The sequence below is a fragment of the Melozone crissalis genome, unplaced genomic scaffold (genome assembly GCF_028551555.1).
Source record: "Melozone crissalis strain CALT ecotype California unplaced genomic scaffold, PUWL_Pcris_2 ptg000036l_1, whole genome shotgun sequence".
NCBI lineage: Eukaryota > Metazoa > Chordata > Aves > Passeriformes > Passerellidae > Melozone > Melozone crissalis.
The window spans coordinates 1,214,276-1,238,686 of NW_026535814.1; the positions used below are offsets into that span (position 1 = coordinate 1,214,276).

Below are 24,411 nucleotides of genomic sequence, written 5' to 3' on the forward strand. Positions count from 1 at the left end.
TTCAGATATTTGAGGTCACAAAGAACCATTTGTATGACAAAGTCAAATGTCTGTTTCCAAGATGCAGAAGGAAGATAATGTGAGCTGCATTTTTACCAAAGCCTGGTGAGCAGAGACCAGCAAAGCAACTCTAAGAGTTTCTATAGCTACTCTATCCGATGGGAGATGCTGCCACATGTGTCTATTAAAACAGTTACTAACACAACCACACACAGAGGGGAGAGTGCTTGATTGATCACACAAGCAAATGGATTTGTGTCATAAGACTTGTCCCTGTCTTCCCAACTTTGTTAAGTACCTGATCCTGTAGAAGGAGCTCCTGCTGTTCACCCAGGAGCTTGGAATGGGAGCACTAAGGAGGGATGCAAGTTTAAGTTCCCTCCAGGAGGAGGAGGATTCAAAATTCACTCTTTAACTGCTTTGCCATTTTTTATTTTGTGAAACCCATGCAGCAGGAGCATGGATTAACAGACAAAAGGACAGATCCTGCATTCAGGGCACAGTTTGGACTAACAGGGTCTGTGAAACAAAACTGGCAGATGCATAAGGGAGATGCTTGGGTGCTGCTAGGCAAAGTACATTTTTTTCTGCCCCCAGCAGTGGATAGGCAACTCCTGATGTCATTGATACACCTTAAGGAAGCGCCTTTGAACATAAAGGTCCTACTCCAAAGCCCACTGAAGACCAATGGAGCTCTTCCAACACCTTCCATGGGGTTCATCTGCACTGCCCAGTCAGTTCAATCAAACTGGTTATAAAGTTGCGCACACAGCTGTGCTGTGTCTTGATGAAATGCTTTGATTAGGCTTTAATTTCACCTTTCTTTGTCTACACAGCTGGATTGTTAGTTACACAAGTGCTGTCAGGTCATCTGGATTGTTAGTTACACAAGTGCTGTCAGGTCATCAATTTCTGTGCTTCTTCCCAGAGATGGAACAAATTCCACCAGCAGAACAGGTTTTTCTATTTCAACATGCAAGCCATGCAAGCCGGTCCTTCTCCTTCACCAAGAAGATAGTCTGTATGTCCCCATTTGTCCTTGTTTACTTACACATTTGCGATTGAAAAGGTCTTGAATTGATTAGAAGTATCTTTGAGAAGAAAACTGAAATGCAAAAAGAACTGCTTGCCTGTCAAGATTTGTAGAATTTGTATTCCTTTAAATTTAAATGGGAATTAAGGTGGAAAGATTGCCTAGAAAAGTTTCTAGGTATCTAACATACAGCCAATAATTATATCAAATCCTCTGATCTGAAAATATCTTACTCTCAGTTACAAAACATTTGTTGCTGTCCACTTCAGAAAGGGTCTTCCCATTGCTCTCCAAAGAAATGTTAATTAATAGATATATTTATGTTAATTAATAGATATATTTTGCAACATGCCCAGAAGAGGCACAGGCCCAAATCCGACATGTTACACAACAGAGACGAGATTAGGTGTATCAGTGCAACGCTCACTTCAGCATGACACCTATGAGCTGTGGCCTGGCATGACTTTGAAGACTCACAGTCTTTTGACAAAGATTTTAAAAACCATTTCTGTCTTGTTTGTCTATTCACTAACTTTGCAATTAAAACTATAATTTTAGTCTCCTAGTATTCATAAAGAGTTACTTTGGAATTATCAGAATGCTACCTGTGCCTTTATTACCCGAGTACCTGACAGTGCAAAGCAAGTTGGTTTTTCTTCTTTGGGCAATGTGAGGACAGCATGAGATTTTTCTATATATTGTAGCCACAGAAAAGAGTTTTGTACTGTAAATTAAACTCAGTCCTGCTGAAACTGTACTCTGGTATAAAACAGCATTTACTTCAGGGAAATTAAGTCACCCAAGACTGAGGCTGAGTCAAGGTGCTTCTGTGCAAGGGCTGTGTGTCCACCTCTGGTTGACTATTTGCATTTATTGACTAAACCCAGTATGGTGAGCAAAGGAGTGGGACCACTTACTGATGGAGAGCACGGTTCTCCAAAGATCAGGAACTCCAGGGTGGCAGTGGTGAAGTATGAGGTTCCTTTAAAGTAACTGGATGTAATCCAATAATAAGAAGAGGCTTTTAAATTATATTCTTTAATTGAAAAAAAAATAAAAAGCAGAACAGTCTGGGATCACTGACTGTCAAAGAGCAAGATCAGAGGAAATCCAAATGCCTGGGAGTTGGAAAGGAAGGGTATTCTTGAAGCCTAATATCCTGTGACTCCAAAAAACAGGATAGAGAAACCGTGTAGGAGAGACAGATACTTCTTCTTGCTAGCAAAACTATAATCTAGTATAACACTTTATAATCCAGTAGGTTGGAGAAATTTGTTGCCACTCAGAAAATGGGAAGAGAAAAAGTCTTGATGATGCCTGTCTCTTCCACAGCTATTGATGTGAATATCTAAAGGAAGACTGATGTTAACATTAGCTGAAGAACTGCCCAAGATCAGCTACATAACCTCACTCTACCTGCCAGCATGGCTATACGGGTTTCTCAGAAATAGCAGATGGTCTGTTTGCCTTTGTTAGAAGAAATAAGGGCAAGTGGGCAGCTAAGACTCTCACAGCTATAAAAACTTTCAGAATAGGAGACCATATTGGATGAAAATAATCTGAAGGGCTATATTGCCTATAGAAAAATTACCCTTAAAGTATGTTAACTAATTACCCCTAGATTAAGTCTTAAAATAATAAACTATCTTTTATATAGCCTTATCTTTCTATGTTTGGCAAACAGAACAAATATGATGTAAACTGCCTCTTCATAAGGTAAATACATTTTATTATGTTTTTTCTTCCAGCTTCTGATTAGGGGAAAGTAATTTTTCAGTTAGTAAGTATAAAAAATGCCAGTCACTTGTTTTTAAAATTTTAGAAGTTTAATAGTAATAAAATGGTTATAAAAATAGTAATACAATTAGAGTAATAATAATTTGGACAATTTGAATTGGGACAATATGACACAATAGAAACAAAAGAGTTACGGACGTCCGGGTACCTTTTTCTGAGCATCACGAGCCCGTAAATGGAACCTGTTAACAAAGGATTAGCCCTTAAAAACAATAACCTGTTGCATATTAATACACTTCATACATGATGCATAAATGCCATTCAAACACAGGATTCTGTCTGGTCATTGTCAGCTTCTTCCTCATAATCCTAACGGTGCCTTCAAGTCTGAGCAAGGTGGGAAGAAGTTTGTTTCTTCTGATAAGAAAGCAATAAATTCTTTTTCTCTGAAAGATTTCGGTGTCCTGCAAGTCCTTTCTTTAAAAAAGTATCTTACAGAGATACTACATGTCTGTTTCTATTTTAATATTTTGTTATAACCTGAAACTATATTTAGCACACTACTTAAGATAATTCATATAGCATAATTTTCTAACACAACACATATAATATTAATTTTAATATTTGCAAAAAGCCAATCATAGAATACGTATTTTTCTTAGTAAGTTACAGCCACAGTAAGCCAGAAGCTAAGTCTTGATATCCTCAAACAGGCATATGAGGAGAGCCTTGGCTTAGCTGAGCTTTAAGGTAGCACTGTTTGAATTTGTCTTACTGTGAACATTCTTATTAGGGCTATCACTCAAGCAAGATTTTCTTAAAAAGTTAATTTCTAAACACAAAACAATTTTAAAACACAGGACATCAGGAAGAGATACTAAATGAGAACAGGTGAACTCCCTCTTCCCTCTGTACTTTCTAATATTGTGATCTTCATTACTGGTCTTGTGCTCCATTCCAGTAGCAATTGGTTGTATTGCACACTGTACAATCTTCACACAATTTCCCTTCCCCTCAGCCTCTTAGGAAATTTTCCTTCCCTCTTTCTTTTCAGTGCTTTCTGAGTGGGTGACTTCTTGCGGATACATGATCAGTACCCCACCCCTGCTTAGACTCCAGAAACTCGGCTCCTTTTCTCCCAGGAGCGGCTCTGTTTCCCTGTTTTTCCAGAGGACTTCGACTGTAGTGGTTTTTACTTGCTAATTTGAGATTTTGGAGCTAATGCACTAATGAGTGTGGTGGTTTCAGTGCTGGCTAATTACTAGTGCCCTCACTAGAATTTCTGCCTTGACATAAGATTAGGAGAAAGGCAAAAACTTTAAAAACTTTAGGATCGAAACTTTAAAAAGGTATAAAGAAAAATTTATTAAGAGTAACTAAGGAAAGAGTAGTAAGAATCAGGACAGGTCTCCCCCTACAACCTTTTCTTTCTCACTGACAATGTAAATAAACAAAACTTAAAATTTTAGTCAGTTTACCACCTCCAAAACAGTCTTTCTTCAGTTCACTTAGGGAGAGAAGTCCTTCTTGTTAATGTTATGGAGACTTTTCTACAAGAAAGCAGTTCTCTCGTGACTCTCTCCACAAATAGCAGCTGCCTGGGGAAATCTGCAATCGTGAAACCCCTCCCATTTTCCACAAGCTTTTCCCACCGCTGTGTTTATGGGCTATGTCAGCTTATGGGGTAAAGATGAGCTGTTCAAAGGCAAAAGTTATCATTATTTATTTCTGAAATCATCTTCTTCCTGGGGGTATAGAATATTCATCACTCTTTTCTCTTTCTCTGAAATAAACAGGGCCAGGAGACTTCTTCTCCTTTTTAATGCCTTTATTAAAAGTGATCAGCTCAGGATTGGGCGGCTCGGCAGGGCTGCAGTCCCCGTCAGGTCTCCCACAGCAACTCAAAGGAGAAGGATATGCGCAGCTTTGTCCACTAGGGGCAGAGCTGGGGATCAGGTCCTCGTGGGAGCCTTTAGAGCCTGGTGATCCCTTCCATTTGTTACCCCTCCTGGCTCAATCGGCTTGGTCTCACTGCTGAGGACGACTCCCGTGGTCAGGGTGAGAGGCTCCGAAGGTGTTCCGCATCTCCGCAGGCTCAGCACTCGGCTCCTCACGTCCAGACATCACTCCAGTCTCTCCACTCTTATTTGGCTCATTATTTTTGGGGTTTTCTCTGTGCATTTGGAGTCGGGGGTCCCACAAAGCATGCTGGTCCTGGAGTCACTTTGCATAACCCCCCGCCTCCAGGTCTCTTCTCCTCACTGTTCGGGAACGTCTCCACCCCGTTTTGCTAATACAAAAACAACCATTAACGACAACGACCCGTAATTACCATAATACAGGCAGCAGCCCAGCAGTAGTGGTATCTTTTTTCTCACAGAAAAAAATCAACTGAATTTTTGTTCATAACAGTCCCCCCTCTTTTTCTTTGATCGAGCTTAAATTTTAAGCTCGCATCAACTCACAATATTTTTTTGTTTTGAATCTACTATAAATCTCTTGTGCACTTTGGTAAGCATGGTTACTTAACCTTGTTACTTTTCTTGGTTTCTTCAGGTTGGTCTGCACGACCAGTACTATTTTACTAAAACAGATAAATAAGCATAGCAAAAAGAGCAATTCTCCAAGTACATACACAGCGAGAAAAACTACCTTTTCCCATACATCCTTTTTGAAAATCTCTAGGTTCTCCCACCCACTGGGACCAAGTGTAGGAGTTTGATCTTGATTATTTACACATGCTAATCTTTTTATTTAGTTTGAAATGTTCCTAATAATTGAATTCTTTATTTTTAATACTGCCTGGAGCCTGATGACTTTGTTTAACATAGATATTGGGGTCCAAACTTGGCTTTTACAATTTTGGATTTTCTCAATTTCTATTTCACTTTCCCGGTTCTGTTTATTTTCTCCCAAATCATTATATATAGGAACTCCCAAACTTGATCCAGTTTCTTTGGGTAATAAGAAAATTGGTTTTATCACTCTAGCAATGCAGTTGCCAGGCGAGATTAAACCTAGGGGTTTAGAGCTCCCCTGAAATGTGTTCCAAAAGGGGTTTATCTCTTTTCCAGTACACTCATATAAATACTTGTAACAAACAATTTTTCTTACCATTTTCACCATTTCTTTGTTTTTTACTAGATCTGCTGAGCTTGTTTCAGCAGCATCACATTCAAATCACAACCAGGCTTCCCCTATAGGGCACTCTCCTAGGAGTGGCTGCCTAAAAGTGGCAGTATTGTATGCTCTCTAACACACTCTCTTATTTTTCTGATAAAGGACCAATTGGGAGAGGTTAACACGATCAGGGTCAGAACTGATGTGGACTCTCGACAAGGAGCTCGCTTCCTCCTCATAGAGGGGTTGGTAGCATTCACTGCACGGCTCAGCTGGGCTTCCCAGAGCACCACCAGCAATCAGAGCCATCAGTACTACCTTTCCCAAGAGTCTGGTATGGGTCATCTTGCACAGCCTGCCCCCCCGGCCTTGCCTCTTGGGGAATTTTACTGAGGAAAAGCTTCCAAGCTCTTTAGAGTCCCTTCTACCCGCTTCTCTGGTTAAACCCCTCTTGGTCTGTTCCCTACCAATTTTGGTTTCCCCTCCCAGGGGAGTGCTCTGTAGAGGATTAACCTGGAGTCTTTAGAATTAAATTAGGGAACTTAACCAGAATTACTTATTTACAGTCTTAAACTTTTTCCCAACATAGTTTACACATAACAGTCTTGAAACATTTTAAGCAATATTAGAACTCTGATACCAAATTTTTTCCCACACAGTTCAGTCTTTTTGACTCTTCCTTCTGAGAGTCAACTTTAAATCACAGTATACTCAGGTGGATTAACTTGTGATGTGGATGAATCCTTATCCAGTGCCTGGAGGTGAGTGGTGTGGACTCTGGCCCAATGCCAGAGGGAAAAACTGGGAGTCTGGCCCAATGCCAAAAGGAGAATGGGGTGGAGTCCGGTCCAATGCCAGAAGGAGAAAGGGGTGCAGTCTGGTCCAATGCCAGAGGGAGAATGGGGTGGAGTCTGGTCCAATGCCAAAGGGAGAATGGGGTGCAGTCCGGTCCAATGCCAGAATGCCAGAGGGAAAAAAACTGGTGTTGAATCCTGGTCCAATGCCAGGGGGTGAGAGTGATGTGAGTCCAACCTTTTTCTTTCGGTCTGCACAGTCGAATTAGTAATGAAGGGTACCTGAAATGGGCTTTCAAACACAGGCTTTAATGGTCTGCTATTTAATGATTTTATCAAAACTCAGTTTCTCTGTTTAATGTTATTGGTTAATTTCTCTTTTTCCATAGCTTGCATGTTTCTCTCATCAACTTCTGCATACTCTGTATTTTGCAAGGAGTTGTATTTCTCAGCTAACTTAACTCCCAAAGTATTTTTATTCTCCTATTTTTTCTGTGTATTTAATTCACTGGTTTTCTGTTCTATTTTTCAAGATCTTATCTATTTATCTCTTGCTTCTGTTTCTTACTTTCACTTAGAGGCTAAATACTTCTTTCAACCCCTTACACTTAATTTTTTTTTTTCTTACACCATTCTTCCACACAATACACTTCCCTCTATGGAGATGTGGTAAAACTTATAATGCACAATCTACATTACTTCTATTCTAATTCGTCTATATTCACTCTCTTATTTCTCATTCACTTTCACACATTCTTTCACACCCTCAATACACAAACTGGATCATCATTGCTAGAAAATCACGGGTCCCTGTAGCCCCCCCCTCACCCTGGGGTTGCCCCACAGGTCTCAGTATCCCTGGGCCTCTGAAAGGGCCCTAACTCTGGTTGCCTCTGGTGCACATTCACCTGTGAGGCTGTCTGCGTGTCACTCACGCTCTTACAGCTACAGCTCCCTCACACATCTGGGGAGCACTAGTCTGATTTGCAGGTCACACACACACACTCTTTGGCCACAGCCCCCACCTGCCCGGGGGACAGTATCCTGGTATTGCAGGTCACACACACACTTCCACTGCCCCCTTCCCACCTGCCCGGGAAGTTGAGGCTGACTTTGCTTGTGACTCACTCTCACACACACAAGACAACAATAAGGTACCTTTTACTTTCACATCACTTATTACAAGTTAAGTATTACTGGCCAGTTTTGGTGCTATTGGATATCCTTTCTACCTAGCTGTTTTTGTCTAACTTCAGATGTTTTTTTACTATACTATACTTTTTAGTACTTCATTGAGACAGGACTTATCTGCTCTTGTATCAACCAAAAATTCAAATTCTTCATTTAGGGGTCCCACTTCAAAGTTTACCAAGGGCTCTTCTAGATGTTGCATCGGGTCCCCTATAGTGTAAAGCCCCTGACCCTCTAATCGTCACCTTTAAGGATCTTCCCTAAATCATCTTGTTCCCTGGCTATTGCCGCATCGAGACTAAGCTTTCTACAAAACCTCCTGACGTGTCCTGCCTTTCCACAGTAAGAGCAATGTTGTTCTCTCCAAGAGCCTTGAGGTGTCTCCATCCCTCTTGCACCTGACAGTACTGACCTATCCTTGCCTCCTCCTGGTGGTGGACCCGCCCACCCTGCACTTTCTCTAGCTACAGCAACCATGACCTTAGCCTTGGCCTTTGCTTTTTCTTCCTCCCTCCTTAAATACACCTTTAATGCCTCTCTTAATAACTCATTAATGTCCTTCTCTTGCCAATCTTCCATCTTTTCCAGTTTTCTCCTTATATCAGGCCAAGATTTGGTAACAAATTGGACTTTTAGTAACATTTCACCTTCTAGGGTGTCTGGGTCTATTCTAGAGTACAACTGGAAGTTCCGCTTTAGGCGGTTAAGCCAGGCAGCAGGAGCTTCATCTTTCTCCTGTGTACTCTCAAATGCCAATTGGGTGTTAGTTCCTTTGGGAACTGACTCTTTGATCCCCCGTATTACCAAAGACCTATATTCCCTCATGGCCTTCCTCCCCTCCTCCTGGTTAGGGTTCCAGCTGGGATCCATTAGTGGCAATTTCTGTTCACCTGTTGGCACCTGGGGTCCTGGACTGTTATCTTTCTCCCATATTCTTATGCCAGCCGCCCTTATCATCTGGACCTCTTCTGGGGAAAATAATATACTCAGGATGGAATTCATCTCCCCCCAAGTGTAGATATTTGGACCTAGAAATTGATCCACTTGGTTGGCTATGCCCACTGGGTCCTCAACTAAATGCCCCAACTCTTTCTTGAATCCTCTCACCTCAGAAGCAGTTAGGGGAGCATTCACAAAGCCAACACCTCCCGCTACTCCTCCCATAGGAACCTCTCTGAGGGGAAAGAGTCTCTCTGCCTTGGAGGTCTTGGATCTGGTGCTACAGTACAGCCCATCTTCAGATGCCAAACTACTTTCAGGGATATCTGGGTTACCCTGAACTTCCTGCCCATCAGCAGGTGTATTTGCTGATAGCTGTTTACTGGGCAAGGAGGCATTTGTGTCCCAGCTAGGAGGAGGTAAAGGGACAGCAATAGGAGGGGGAGAAGAGCCTGAGTGGATATTAATCGGAGCTGGAGAAGGGGTGGAGAATGCAGCAGGTGGAGTAGGCGCTTGTGGTGATGCAGAAGGATCTGGAGGAGATACTGGGTTTATTATAGCAGAAGCTGAAGAGGTAGAAGGAGGAGTTTGAGCAGGTGGTAGTGAGATGGCAGCCGGGGGAAGAACCGGACCTGCCATTTGAGGTGCTTGAAGAAGAGGATTATAAGGTGGAGGGGCAGAAGGAGGCAAATAATCCAGGAGGTCCCATCTTTTACTAGTACTATCATCCCCTCCTTCATTCCCCTCTTTCTTCCTCTATACCTTACAAATTCGCACCCCTTCATCCTCAACAGCGCTCTTTACCCAGCAAGCTACATACAATAATTGCTCAGGATCAGTATCCCCTCAAGCTGTCAGATAATTATTTAATTGTTGGCACATCCACTTATCCTTTGTCCCACACCAAGGCCATCCTCCTTGCACCTCTAATTCCGGCCAGACTTCTACACAATAATGGATCATTTTCACTTTATCTAATCCCTTCGTGGCCTCTATAGAGTACTAAGGTCTCCACATTTGTTGCACCACATGCAGTCCTATGGTACAAGGCCTCTGGAATGATTCTGGGGGGGCACTTCGGGGGACCTGTGATGGATTAAGGCATCCCCCCAGCTGCCCCTCATGTGAATGTCCTACACATTTCAAGTGATTGAAAAATGGGTTTTCTCTTTATCTAATCTCAGCAGCTTTCAGTGCAAAATTGTAAAATTGTTGCCACATATCACAGTACAAGCTGGCTTGTACTGTGTGAATTAACCAGCCCCTGGGTTGACTGACAGGGGCTTCACACGTCTCTCCTAAGGCTGCAGGCATTTCACTGGACAGAACCTGAAGGGGCATAGAGATCAAACAAATGAAAATATCCATACTGGGTTTTTCAAATGCACTTTAAAAGGAAGGAGAATAAGTTGAGAATAAGTTCTCTCTGTTGCTCATGGACATTGAGGTGAGTGATATCTTTATCTCCAACCCACTCTCCCCCTGCAAGCTGACATTACACAAAGTCCCAGTCAGGTATCTTCAGGGAGACTCCTTTGGTTGTAGCTCCTTTATACAGTTTTTGTTATAATGAGCAAAACTTTATTATCAGTGTTTGAGAAATGAACTATTTCAGTCTCTAACTGTTGCCCAGGGCAGCAGTGGAGTCACCACTCCTGGAAGGTCTTAAAATATGTGTGGATGTGGCACCTAGGGACGTGGACTTGGCAATATTGGGGTAAGCGTTGGATTTTATGACCTTAGAGGGCTTTCCCAGCCTAAATGATTCCTGCCCGGGCATATCTACAGTACAGCAAAATGGGGATAGAAGGAAGAGATTTTTTTTTTCTTTTCTCCCATTAGAAAAGTGGAGAGAGGGACAGCTGAATGTTTGTTATGGCATTGCCTTCACTGACCATACCATTTACTGGAGCACCTGTTTTTCTATGGCTTTCCTGTAACTTCTTTTCCCTAAAACAACAGCTCAGTTGTTTTAAAAGCTACTGTCTGTCTCACACATTTAAGAATCAGAAATAATTTTGTTTTCTCTGAGGCATACCGACACAAGATGGGTTATGTCTATTTTTCAGTGTCCTGAAAAATTCTTAAAATAAAAAGAATTAAACAGAGGAAATATTAGATGTTTAATACATTGATTCAGGAATTTAATTGCATGGTGCATCTGGTATTTAATAGATGTGAGACTCAGAAAGGCCAGCAGTAGAAAGAAATTTCTAATGAAAATATCAGGAGGTGATGGGTAGGTATCTGTTGCATGTTGAAAGAAGATAGGCCTGCAAATTGTACCAAATCATATTACACTTGAAGTATGTCCACATTTTTTCCTGAAGATATAGAGTGAACCAGCCCCAGACACTTGACTGGAGAAATTACCAGTGTTTTTAGGAGGTAGGGTGTTCAATTCGCTACATTCATAAGTTTGCCGATCAGTCATTTTGTTCTGAAAACCTGAAAACCTTAGGCCACTGTTTTTCATCTGTTCAAGGTACTTTAACCTTTTAAAAGGGTTAGAAGTCATTGCTCTGGTAACTACCATTGGTTTATCTGCAGGTTGATCTGCAGTTCTGCAAACTCCCAACCAATTGATATTTACACTTGTGAGGGACACCTACAACAACATGAAAAATTCAATCAGGATTAATTTTACCACTATTTTAAAGTAACTTTTCTTCTTGACCATTCAAATTTAGGACAGCTGAAATTCCAAACAGATTTCAAAAAGAGGGCACTGAAATGATTTTTGCAAGCTGTTTTCTTGTGTGCTTGTCATTTGTCCAGCTCTCTCCTTCTGTCTGTCTTCTACCTTGGGACGAAGTCTATTTTTCTGCAACAACTGAACAATTTGATAAACTGAATTGTTCAATTAATATTCAAGGGCTAAAAATAGAGAAGAAGTCATTGCAGGAGGCTGTGTTTGTCCCAGCCTCTGCCTCTGCATGTTAATGTAATACAGGACAGATTTTAAAAAAAGATTGTTATATTTGGGCTGTGTCTATCATGATAATATCTCATGAGTTTCTATATTGACCTCACCAAATGATTTCATAGTTAGACTATTACTAAACTTGACTAGTTCGCTGTCTCAGAGATATAAAAACATTTTAGGAAACTCTGAAAATATCCCAGTCTATATGCAGAGATATTAGAGGCAGGAGAAAATGTCATCAATAGCCTTTGATTTTTGATCTGTGTAATATAGCTGTGGAATTTTGCTCAGGAGTTGCTCACTGAATGCTACAATTCTGATTAGGCTACAGCATATCCTTGCTAAGACTGGTCAGTCTGGATACTGTAAAGAAAGTCTGCACAGGATGGCTAATCCAGAATATCCATTTGCATGCTGGTTTGATTGGCTATTTTCAAAAGTAATCTTAAGGTTTGACATGAGCACACAGAGTATATTTCCTTTAATGCCATTTTGTGAAATTTTGTGTAACTGGGTACTCTGACAGTGAACAAAGATTTCATTATTTATCAACTGTGTATATGTGTTTTATTAATTAAAGTTTGATGACTAATATTGGCATATTTACATATGCAAGCAGTTTTTTTCATGGTGGGAGCAGTCTTGTTTCATTAGCTGGCACTTTGCAGGCAACTACAAATCTTTTCAGGAAAGTTCTGATTGAACAGTAGGTATGTGAAATCACAGACCAGTGTTTGTACTTTTGCCATCACTTTGTTTTCACTTCCCATGTCTATTCTTACACAGACATATTTTCTCATTCCTGCATGTGCACATTAATTCCATCAATCATGCACCCTTAAGCGTACCCTCGCGTCTGTAATTTATGCAAATAATAATTTTTCCCTGGCTGTTGAGGAATAAATAAACAGCTGTATCTTTACACTTAACTTAGCTGGGTGTACTGCACAAAACTGGAAAAGCAGAATCACAGATTCATGTAAGTTTGAAAAGACCTCCAAGATTATTGAATCCAACCTTTATCTGATTACCACCTTGTCAACTAAACCATAGCAGTAAGCTCAGTCATTTCTTGAACACTTTTAGATATTGTGACTCCACCACATTCCTGGGCAGACTGTTCCAATGTTTAATTACAGTTTTCATTAAGAAATTCCACCTGATGTCCAACCCAAATCTCCCTTTACACAGTGTGAGGCCATTTCCTATTGTTCTGTCGCTGGTTGCCTGGGAGAAGAGACCAACCCACACCCACATACAAGCTCCTTTCAGGGAGTTGTAGAGAGTGATAAGGTCACTTCCAAGTCTCCTTTTCTCCAGGCTGAACAACCTCAGCTCCCTCAGCTACTCCTCATATGACTTACACTTTAGACCTTCTCCAGCTTCATTACTCTTCTCTGGATTCACTCCAGCATCACATGACTTTATTGAAGTGAAGGGTCCAGAACTGGACACAGCAGTCAAGGGGTGGCCTCAGCATGCTGTGCTGAGTAAAGGGGGACAGTCACTGTACTGCTGGCCACACTGTACGGATACCAGCCAGGACGCCTTTGGCCTTCTTGCCTCCTGGGTACAACACATTTTGTCCTCTGTTGACCAGCACCCCCAGCTCCTTTTCCAAGGTAGCTTCCCAGTGACTCTTTCTCCAGCATGTTGCACTGCATGGTGTTATTGTAGCCAAAGTGCAAGGTTTGTCATTTAGCCTTGTTGAATCTCATATCATTGGCCTCAGACCATCAGTCCAGACTGTCCAGATGCATCTGCAGAGCTTTCCTACCCTCCAGCAGGTCAACACTGCCACACAATTTAGTGTTGTACTTTCTTAGGGTGGACTCAGTCCTCTTGTCTGATAATATTGAACAGGACTGACTCCAGTGCTAAGACCTGGGGAACACCACTGGTGACTGGCCAGCTGGATAGAGCACCATTCACTGCCATTCTTTGGGCCCAATCATCCAGCCAGTTCTAAACCCAGCAAAGAGTTCACCTGTCCAAGCCGTGGGCTGCCAGCTTTTTTAAGATTGCAATCACAGAGGGTTCAAAGACTTTACTGTGTCCATGTAGACAACATCCATAGCTTTCCCTTTATCCACCAGGTCAGAGACCAGGTAAAAAAAGGAGATCAGCTTGGTCAAGCAGGACCTCCCTTTCCTAAACCCCTGCTGCTGATCCCCTGATCCTGCAGGTGCTGAGTGATTGCACTCAGGTGGTCTGCTCTGTGACCCTGCTGGACACAGAGGTCAGGCTAACAGGCCGGTAGCTCCTCAGACCTTTCCAGCCCTTCTAGGAGATGTACATCACACTGGCCAACCTTCAGTCATCTGTGACATCCCCAGTTAACCAGGACAGATGATAAATGATGGACGTGTCTTGGCAAGGCTTATCTGCCAGCTCCCTCTGTACCCTTGGGTGAAACCTATCTGGTCCCATAGACTTATGTCTAAATTGCTCAGCAAGTCACTTTCTCTTGGATTACAGAGGGACTATTCTGCTCCCTGTATATTCTACCCCTGTCAGGGGCCTGGTTTCACTAAGAATAGCTGTCTTACTAGTAAAGTTGGAGGCAAAGAAGGCATTAAGAACCTCAGCCTTTATCTTGTCCTTGCTGACATGATCCTCCTCCATGTTCAATAACACATGGAGATTTTCTTTGTCTCTCCTTTAGTTGTTGTATTATAGAAATATTTTTTAAACTTCTTGCACACCAATGATTGCCCAGATTGAATTCTAATTGAACTTTTTCCTTTCTAATTTTCTGTCTGCATGACCTAATGACACCTTGTATTCTTCTTGTGTAGCCTGCCCCTTCTTCCAAAGGTCATAAATTCTCCTTTATTCCCCAGAGTTCCTCCAAAAGCAAAGCCATGCTAAGTGACAGATTTAGCTCTTGGCTAATTACGTATACTGAATGTTTGATTTGCACTGTAAAATCAATATGTTTAATCTGAAAAAAAGGGTTTGCAAGGAAAATTAGGATGGTTACATTATGTGATGTCTAGATACAAGAACTGCCATATCAGAACAAAAGTCCACTTAGCTCATCATCTTTTCCACGACAGTAGCCTGTAGGGGATTTTCAGGGGCAAGCGCATACAAGATTAAAAGCATACATGAATTGTTCCCTAGAATGCTTCACATTTTCCAAAAATAAGCTATTGAAAATCTTCCTTTACTCTAGCTGGATACTGTAAGTGTGTCATCATACTTAACAAGAAAAATGCAACTATGCCATTATAACTTATTTAAACCATTATGAACTTACCCAGGATGTTTGCTTCCACAATTCTTTATGGCCAAAAATCCCACTACTTAATTGTATATAATATGCTCATCATATGCCCTTGGGAGCATGCTGATGGTTTCTTTGTATATATCCTGCGCTTCTGGTGTTTCTGAGAGCACACAGTATTTTCCTGCAGATCTACTACGTCCGTATTATTCACACATAAGGATATACTCTCTCCTTCATGTATTTTCCAAGTAGAAAAATAATGTTTTGTAGTTTCTCCTTTCAAGAAAATTTGTCTCCTGCCCATCTTGTTCTGTATTCAGAACAGACAGAGTAATTTGTATTAGATGAAGTATTCCCCCTGTAAAAATGCAGCTGTAAAGGATGTCATAATGATATTTTCTAACTTTCACTTCTCAAAAAGATGTTACCATAGTGTAAAGCATTGCAAAAAAGTGACTTGGGCCTCACAGGATGCTGCATTTTCATGGTGAGACTGAAAACCCAATCCTTAGCAACTCTGCAGAAAAGGATTAGCTGCGCAATGTGCTGTAAAAACAAAATTATATTTTACGCCAATTATGTTTATCATGCAAGCACACTACATTTAAGTTTTATCACTTCTAAGTTTTCCTGCACAGTGAAGTCTTCTATTACATTATTTTATGTCTTTGGTCAGAGAAGTAAAACCTCCACAGCTAATGGTGATCAACCCCTGCTCCCAGAAGGAGGCAACATTTTGTAACCTAAAAGAACTTATGGATCATCATCCAGATAAATACAGATACTTGAAACTGAAAACTTTGGGCAGACTATAAACAAACCACAAACAGAAACACAAAGAAGAGGATAGAAAGGACAATTAGAACAGCACACTTTGCACCTTTCAGAAGTAATGAACTCAGCTGAAATTCAGCATTCACACAAGTATTCTCATGTTAGCCTTCAAGTGTCTTTAGCAATCAAGGCGATCCAGAATAGAACCAAAGTGTTCTACAATATCAGCTGGAAGAGCAGGAAGAAATACCAGCAGTAGAAAGACTACTGTTAACCAAAATATCTGCTCAAAAAAGAGTTACCTCGGATGTGTCTAGATGGATTGCAGAGAATGCAGTATAGATTTACCTATTGCAGGTACTCTGAATATTTAGTCTAAAACATTAAGCACAATACACGAATACCAAAAAGGTAGCCCTATGACTAAGCAGTTTAAGTGTCCCAGAATCAGGGACTCCAGCAAACTGGAGTTCCATACATCAGTTTAGATGGAGCAGGTTACCTTGCTGCATTGGTGAATTTCCACCAATAATGAATGGTGAATTAAAGAGGAATAGGCTATATCTGTCAAGAGAGAGGAACAATTTTTTTTTGCTGCTTGTAGACTTAATGATCTGATTGTTTTAAAGTCATTCCTCCGTGCCGTTCCTTGGATTCTCTCACTCCCAGTATTTTACCTCTGGAAATATAGACTTTGTGTTTGAGAAAGGGTAAGGTAGGAATGAGCCACATATGTCTCAGCATAGTTTCCCAGTTCTACAATGATGTTTTTAGATTTTTGCTAAAGAAAAGAAGAAAGCAATTTTCAGGGAAAGCAAACACTCTGGATGGAAAAGGTATGTGACTTAGTTATTATTTCAGACTGTACACGTCACAATTGCTTTTTAGGATGACATATGTGAATCTAAAGTGAAAAAGGTTATTAAAAAAATTGTTAACCCCCCACTCCCATTTCAACATAATTTAAAAAAATTGTTTATAAATACAGTTCATAGAATTAAAAACAAAGTAATCAGGATGTTCATAGTTATTTTTTTCCAGAGAAGCAAATAACAGAACAAAGTATATAACAGACTCTATTTTCTAAGTAATTTCTTTTTCCAATGCAGGCATAGCATTATCAGTATTAATTACATAGATGACTGCAAGATGGAAGATTCCCAGATAAATCTTCTAAGACAACTGCATTTTCAGAAATACTTTGTTCATACTGGCCAATGATGAAAAAAAGCTATTTACTTGTACAAAATACATTCTGTAGTAAAATCAATGACACTTAATCTTAGTTTTAGCATCTCATTGCAAGGCTGTGTCCAAAACTGCAATACTAAGAATATTTCTCTTAAAAGAAATTGTCATGAAAAGGAACAGCACAGCACAGTTCTTTTCTTTCATAAACCTATTTAGAAACTAGGCTTTGTAAAGTTATTTTTGAAATTGTAACATTCACCAAGCACCTTAACTTCTTAGTAGCTTGTCTGCTTCTGGTGTAAAAACACATCTTTTTGAAATAAAGTGATTCTTTCATTCTCAAACTCTGAAACTATAAATATTAGTTGGAAAACCCCCTGTAACTCCCAACAAACAAACAAACAAACAAAAAAAAAACCCAAACAAAAAATCAAGCAAACAAGCAAACAAATATTCTGAGAAAAAAAGTGAATAGATTCATTCTGACACAGTCCTTGTGCAGTTTTGTTAGAGAGTATTGACAGAGTGTAGATCAAATGATATATGATTTTGACACAGAACATGCATTTTTTGGAGGGTTTTTGCATGATTGTCCCCATGGGTAAAATTCACAGGACAGGTTGATATGGGAGTTTAGATTCCCTGTCAGTTTAAGCACCTGAATGCCAGGCATTATTTCACCTAGCTCCTCTGCTAGGGACAAATTCAGATGGCCTGACAAATCCAAATGACACTGACTCTAGAGCAGCAATGGTGTTTCCCTGACTTGATGGGGTGATATGTGCCAGAAAATATTGCTTAGCAAGGCACGCACAAATATTCGGTAAGGGACCTTGAGACAGCTGCTGGTAGTTAAAGCTCTGATTCTTTCATGTGTTACATTGTGAAACAGTGAAAAGTGAACACTATTTAAATTAATAAAAAAATGCACAACGGACACCATATCACTAAGAAAGCCAGTAACTTTACTGATTTGTCTGCAAAATACAAATTATACCTTATTTCCAGCAGGAGAATCTTTTGAAATTTTCCCATTTTTGTTCACTACAGACAGCTGAATTAAGTCCCTTGAGATACACAGATGTAGTTTAACTTAGTTATAACATCTTGTCATCTAGTGGCGACAAAGTCCAGCTTATGCCGCTGTGAGCCTCTACTTTAAAATTCGTTGCAAATGCTTGTATGCTCCCATTTACAAGCTATTTTGTTATCACCATTATTTTATGGAAGCAAATCCCCATGAAAGAGAAGAAAAAAAGAAAAAAAAGATACAACAAACCATCTGAAGCAATCCAAGTGTAATGCCTGCGGTAACCCAGGTCTGATATTAAATACATAAAAGACTTTAGTACTGCATTTTTAATTTTTAATTTTTTAAAAAATTACTTTCTTAAATGACCTTTTTTTTAATCAAATAGAGGTATGGATCAGTCTGAGGTATGAGAAGGGAAGGTAGAAATGCAACATGTGACTATGAAAATAATCAAATGGATACTTTTGATGCAGAAAGTCTGTGGCTCAAAGCTTGGATTGCTCCACATCTTTGGTTAAAATATATTAACAAAAGCCTTTTATTACATCTACAGTCTGAAGCGTTCTAACAGACACCAGTGTTCCATCAGTCCTTCAAGAGACCTGTAGTGGCAGGAAATGAATGCCATATAACTGACGACATCACAGCAGATGGCACAAACAGGAACAGATGAAGTATGCCATGTTTAGGCAACAGCCTTTATTGAGGTTTCAAGTGGCTTTTAAAAAAATTACAAAGCATTTACCTTCAAGGTGAAGGAAGAAGGAAAACAAACAGCTGTTAGACTACAGATAAAAGTGGGCATATAGGATTGCAAATACAATACAAAAGGATTGATGTCCTTGAAAACAGCCTATGAGTTCTATTCTTATACTAACTTTACCTGAAAAAGATCTTCGGAAAACAGCTAATTTTTACACTAGTCATTAAAAATTGCTAAATTCCTCTTCTGGGAAAAATATAAGCCATTTTGTTATAAAACACAATTTCTGAGAGACACTGAAATGAACAAAGCTTTACTGTGAATGGCTCAATGCATACAATATATATGTTGTGCAGATAAAGTATATAATATAATTGTCACCAGCAATTAAACACTAACTGACATCATCTTTTAATAGAGATTAGCTTAGCTATAACAATACTTGCAGGTGCCCAGAATGCCACTTCAGGTGTTTGAACTTACAATTAAGAATGTTGCCTAAAACATCATATAGCATGGGTTAAGGTAAAGTAAATGTTAATACTCTTTCAGGGCTCTGCCCCAAGCTCCTTAAATACAAAGGAATCACACAATAAACCCAAATTACCTTTTGCAAACACAATAAATGGTAAGATACAGATAAAGGAACAAGAAAGGTAGACAGTTATAGTTTACAGAAAGTGACTTCACAATCAAAGTTGTGCTTCTTATCATTAGATCAGTTTGCAAATATGCATTATCCCCCACAATTTTGCCAGTATAAGTTAGTTGCCTTCTGCAGCAGGAACAAGAGGGCTGACTGGCATTTATTTTCATGTGATTCAGTTCTACTTGTGTTTATACAAAAAATCACTGTCAGAGTTAATATAAATTGCCCAGGCAATACTTTTCATGCTACTTTCTGCTTAGTTACTTGCAGTAATATTATACACTGCATCTTCATTAAATGATATCTTTCATTTTTTTCATGTGTTGCTGAGGCAAATCGCAAGGTAAACTATTAATATGGCTATTCTTAATACATCAATAGACCAAATCCCCTTCCCCACTGAGAAATTTCTACTACTATACCAATAAAATTGTATTTTTTCTTGAAATGACAAGGTATATTTGTGATACATTTGCATATTTTTGACACACTAACGCTTAAAGTTCTCAAAAGAGAATATGAGTATAGGTTAATCTGAGGGTGAAGAAAGTGGTTTTTGTGTTTTAAAATTAATTATGGGCCCCATTTTAACTTTTTTTTGTTTGTTTTGTTTTGAGTTTTTAAATTTATTTTTTGGGTTTTTTAAAACATGCGTATCTTTGTTTACCCTGCAGTTTGCTACATGAGGTAAAATGGATGCATTAGTAGCACAGCATTCTGCTTAAAGAGTTTCCAGATTATGTACTAGCCCCTGCACGGCTGAAAGTGCCTGTAAGGCAGGCTTCTGTAAAGTCATGGTAAGTGAAGAGCCTATGTCCTAATGCACACTGTAGTTTGATCATCATTCTCTACTACAGAGAGGTACACTCCATCATTGAGCAGTGCACAGCAACTGCATGTATAGGTGGAAAAAGAGTGTGGATTTCACTTCAAAGTACTTTGTGTTGACGTTTTTCTGTTGCAGCTGTATTTTTCATCATTATGTCAATGTATGTCATTGAGACCTAGAATGACCCTTGAAAAAAGGAGAAATATTTCTCTTTTACTATGGCACTAACATTTTGCTTAAACACTTTTCCCCTCCAACAGAACGATTAAACGGAAACACTTGAATATACCATTTTTTCTAATAGACAAGAGGGACAAAGAGGGACTTAAATAAAATGACACATTCCCTCTGGTCAAGCTATCTTAGTCAAAGGAACAATATGAAGCTGGAGAAAATGTGGATGCTGTGTGCTGAAGCAAGCCCTGCTCTGGTGAAAGAAAACACACAGGGAGTGTTGCTCAACAACATGTCCACTGTGAGATGATGTGACTGCAGAGGTCCATGAGAACCAAGGACCAGTTGGCCAATATTGCCTGTGTAAAATCAACTGACTTTGAATCACACTTTAACTGATAATCTCTTGAAGAGTTTTATGTCTGTGAGAGAGGGGAGGAATCTATACAACAGGCACTTTAGTGCTGATCCCTCCCTTTTCCTCCCCCTGCTGCTTCAGCACATATTTACCTGCACTCACGTAGCTTACAGCCGTTAGAGCTGCACATCCAATTCAGATGGGCAGAATACCAACTTCATTAATGAGAAAGGGCCAAGTTACGCCACTTTGTCATTTAACCCATGGAAAGCTACAAGATACGCAGTACGTTACATAATAGAAGGGCCCTTAACTTGTTACAATGCACAAAAACAGCATGAAAGAACTAATCAGTATATACAATGGACGGCAGTTCACCCAACTGATTGTAAAATGTTGTATTAAAATTATTTAAGTTGTTACACTATGGGTAAAGTCTAATTGTTTACAGATCAGTCTTTCAGCAGCTGACTTTGATCTGTAGAATATATACCCACTGAAAGAAAACTGAAAGAAAATAGTTAAATGTGCAACTGCACAAATATAATTCCCCACTATCAAGAGAACAAAATCTATTACCATAATTATTATTATATATTAGAAAGCTATACACAAGCATGTTAATTTCACAGATTTTTTTAAAAGATTCTTAATATTTTATATAATTAGAAATACACATTTCAAAACCAAAACTTCTGCAAAGAGAAAACAGTTATCTTAATTAGCAAAGCATGGAGTTCCTCAAGGCTTAGGGTAGTGCTTTCTATACAGAAAGTCCTTTTTGTTTGTTTCTTCAGGACTGCTTAAAAGATCAGCAAAGCTATCAAGGAAAAAAGAACAAATTTTGGCTTAGGGGAACTACAAAAGCCACAAATGCTTTGCAAACTCTGTCTTTTTAATACGAAAATAAGCAAAATGTAATGTACATATTTTTATACTTTTATTTAATAAGTGATGCAGACCCAGAATTTTTGAAATTAAATATGTCAGCCCTCGAACTCAACATTTCTATAAGTATGGTCCTCTTGAAATGGTTTGATCCTTTTAAACTGAGTGCCATACTCTAACAAAATGCCTGCATGTTTGTGAGCATTTTCAGTATGTTAGGTGACTCAGTCTCTTTCTAGCATCAATTCACGGCCACCCAACTGCTGGATCTGTCAAAACATCTGTACATTTTCTATATGTTGCATAACAGCTGCTTTCTCTCTCAGTAAAGATCTGCCATTTCTGGCAAATGTTTTCATTTTGTCTATTTACATGTAAATAACGTTGAACCTGCAACATGACACTATCTATTGTAACATACATTTTGCAAGGGAGCACAACAGTGAAAAGAAGTTAGCCTTAAAATCTATTTTGTACAAGTGTTCTGTTGTACAACTCAAGTGCTAAGCTTATCTCAGCATTTCTGTTTATCCTTATACTGCATCACTGAGGCAAGTTAAAAGTACTTTTACAAAACAGAGTACCTGACTTTTTTTCCACACACGGCACATATAATGCATATCGACCCTTCCCCTCCCCCCCCCCCCCCAATTAAGGTATAGCACACACACACTGCAAGAAAAAAAAATCCCAACTAATAGATCATAATGTTATCATGTTGCCCATCCTTCAGAGAGCCGCATGCGCTTGACAGAGGGGCTTTCCCTTTCGTCCGGCGAAGGTCTGGTGAGTCCAATGGGGGAGTGGAATTCATTCCGGTGATCTTCTCGGTCACTTCCATCGTAGGAACTGCTACAGCTGCTCAAACTGTCAACAGGAGATCTCCCCGCCTCATGGCGCGTGTGCTGTTGGTATCTCGATGGCGTGGTGGTACGATCTCTAGGAGGAGAAACAGGTTCTGACTTGATGTTGAGGCTTTGAGTAGAAGGCAGGGAGAGATTTGTACTCTGAGATAAATGAGTGCTAGTGCAAGCTCTGTAGGAGGAAAGGAAACTCAGTTACAGATGGAGGAGGCATGGAGCCCCCAGATATGCACAAACACTCACATGAAACACCACTGTAAAGGCTCGCACAGGATCAGCACATGCAGAGATCATGGGGGACTGTTGTCTGAGCAGAATTCATGAATTCCAGGAGATGACAGCACCACAACAGATGTGGTCAGCTTTAGGGGGACAAGCCCTCAGTTTGGAGAGAGGTCTTGCTCTCAGTCTCCCATCTCTCCTTTTTTTAAGATCAAGTGTGATCAAAATTTAGGAAAGTGAGCCTTTGCATTGTTGGAATCACCTTCAGGTTTCTGTATAACAAATATGTGTGTGTGTGCATGGGCTGAGATGGAAAGCATGGACTTTCTGCTGGGTTTAATCCAATTAATTTGAATGCACGTAACTATTTTTATTGTGGTTTGTTTTGACATGTGACTTCAGATGCAAAACAGAAACAAAAAAATCTGGTCTGGTAATTTTTATGCTTTTCAGAATAAAGTTGAAATTAGTAGTCCTAACATTGACATCAACAAAAGAGCATAGGCAGGCAAGGATTTAGATATGATTTTAGAGTTTAAATCCATAAATCCATGATTCAATCCAGAATGCATTTGGATAAACTACAAAAGGGAACCTGAGGAACAGTAGAAGATGACACAGGACTACACTGTTTGCCCAGAGGAAAGCCAAGCTTGAAGGATGCTACTAGCAGACAGACTGCTATTCTGAAACTTATTCAAAGGTAAGCTGTGTAAGTATTCTAAGTTTTTCTCTTTTTTTTTTCTTCCTTTTTTGTGCATTTTTTTGGCAGGGAGTGGCAGAGGAAAGATGACACAGGCAGGGAGAAGAGTGAATACTGAGAACACACTTTACGGGAGAAATGAGATTACTTTCATCTGCACAACTTTTTGTACAGAAGCACCACCTCCTGGCAAAACCTGACTTTTCATTATTAAAACAGAATTTCCAACACGCAGTTCCCATTATGTTCCACTTCAGGGACCATTTGCTAGGCTGAAGTTAGTGTCTTATCCAAGAAACAGAATTTCAAGGTTTCTATTAATGAGTATTTCTTTATACAGGGTAGGAAGGCAGTAAGGATAACACTTGACTTCACAAGATTTTAAACCTAAAGGGATATGCAGGCATTTTTAATGCAAAAAAGTGTAATATTGGGATTTGGAAGGAATTTCTAAGAATATAAAAGACACAGGTAAGTTTAGTGTAGACTTTTAACTTTACTGAAATACTCTCCCTAGGGTGTCATCGGCTGAGAGCTGAATACTATTTAAACAACATTTACTACTACTTTGATGATTTTTTTTTCTTCTGACAGATTTAATATAAAACTGTATGGCTTCAATATTTAATAATATACTCTGATTTTAGCAGGAATTGCTGCAGTGTTTAAAAATGAATGGATCTTGTTAGAAAACAAAACAGCATGTTCTACCTCGAATTTTTTCATCAATCCTTCCTTCCTGTACAGACAAATTTGTCAAATCTGCAATGAGCCCTTTCCTAAGTTACAGAGTTCATAAGTAATAGCCTTCACAATAAAAAAATGTAAGCATTTCCTTTTTTCAAAGAGGATATTTTCCTTGCATTGCTTCTATAAATATTAAATTAACACATATAAGAAACTGTAAATATAAGACTTTGCCAGTCCAACATAGTGAAATATTCCACTCTTCCTGAAAATGTGTTAAAAACAGTCAAAAGAGAATCAAATATACATTTCTGTCCTTTTTGGTTTTTTTTTTTTTGCTTTTCATTTCCAGTAACTTTATTTTT

The 24,411-nt window shown here is 39.5% G+C and overlaps 1 protein-coding gene across 8 annotated transcripts in view; it reads right to left on the reverse strand.

The window, feature by feature from the left end:
• Positions 1 to 17,881: 17,881 nt before the first annotated feature.
• MEF2C (myocyte enhancer factor 2C) overlaps positions 17,882 to 24,411 on the reverse strand; it is a 119,482-nt gene continuing 112,952 nt past the window's right edge. For 6 of the 8 annotated variants that reach the window (XM_054283209.1, XM_054283207.1, XM_054283211.1 and 3 more), the window contains one exon: positions 17,882 to 22,606. In XM_054283209.1, coding sequence (XP_054139184.1) covers positions 22,285 to 22,606 — 322 coding nt within the window. In that variant the 3' untranslated portion in view covers positions 17,882 to 22,284. The remainder of the gene's footprint in view (positions 22,607 to 24,411) is intronic. The other 2 variants (XM_054283214.1, XM_054283212.1) reach the window with 1 other exon arrangement.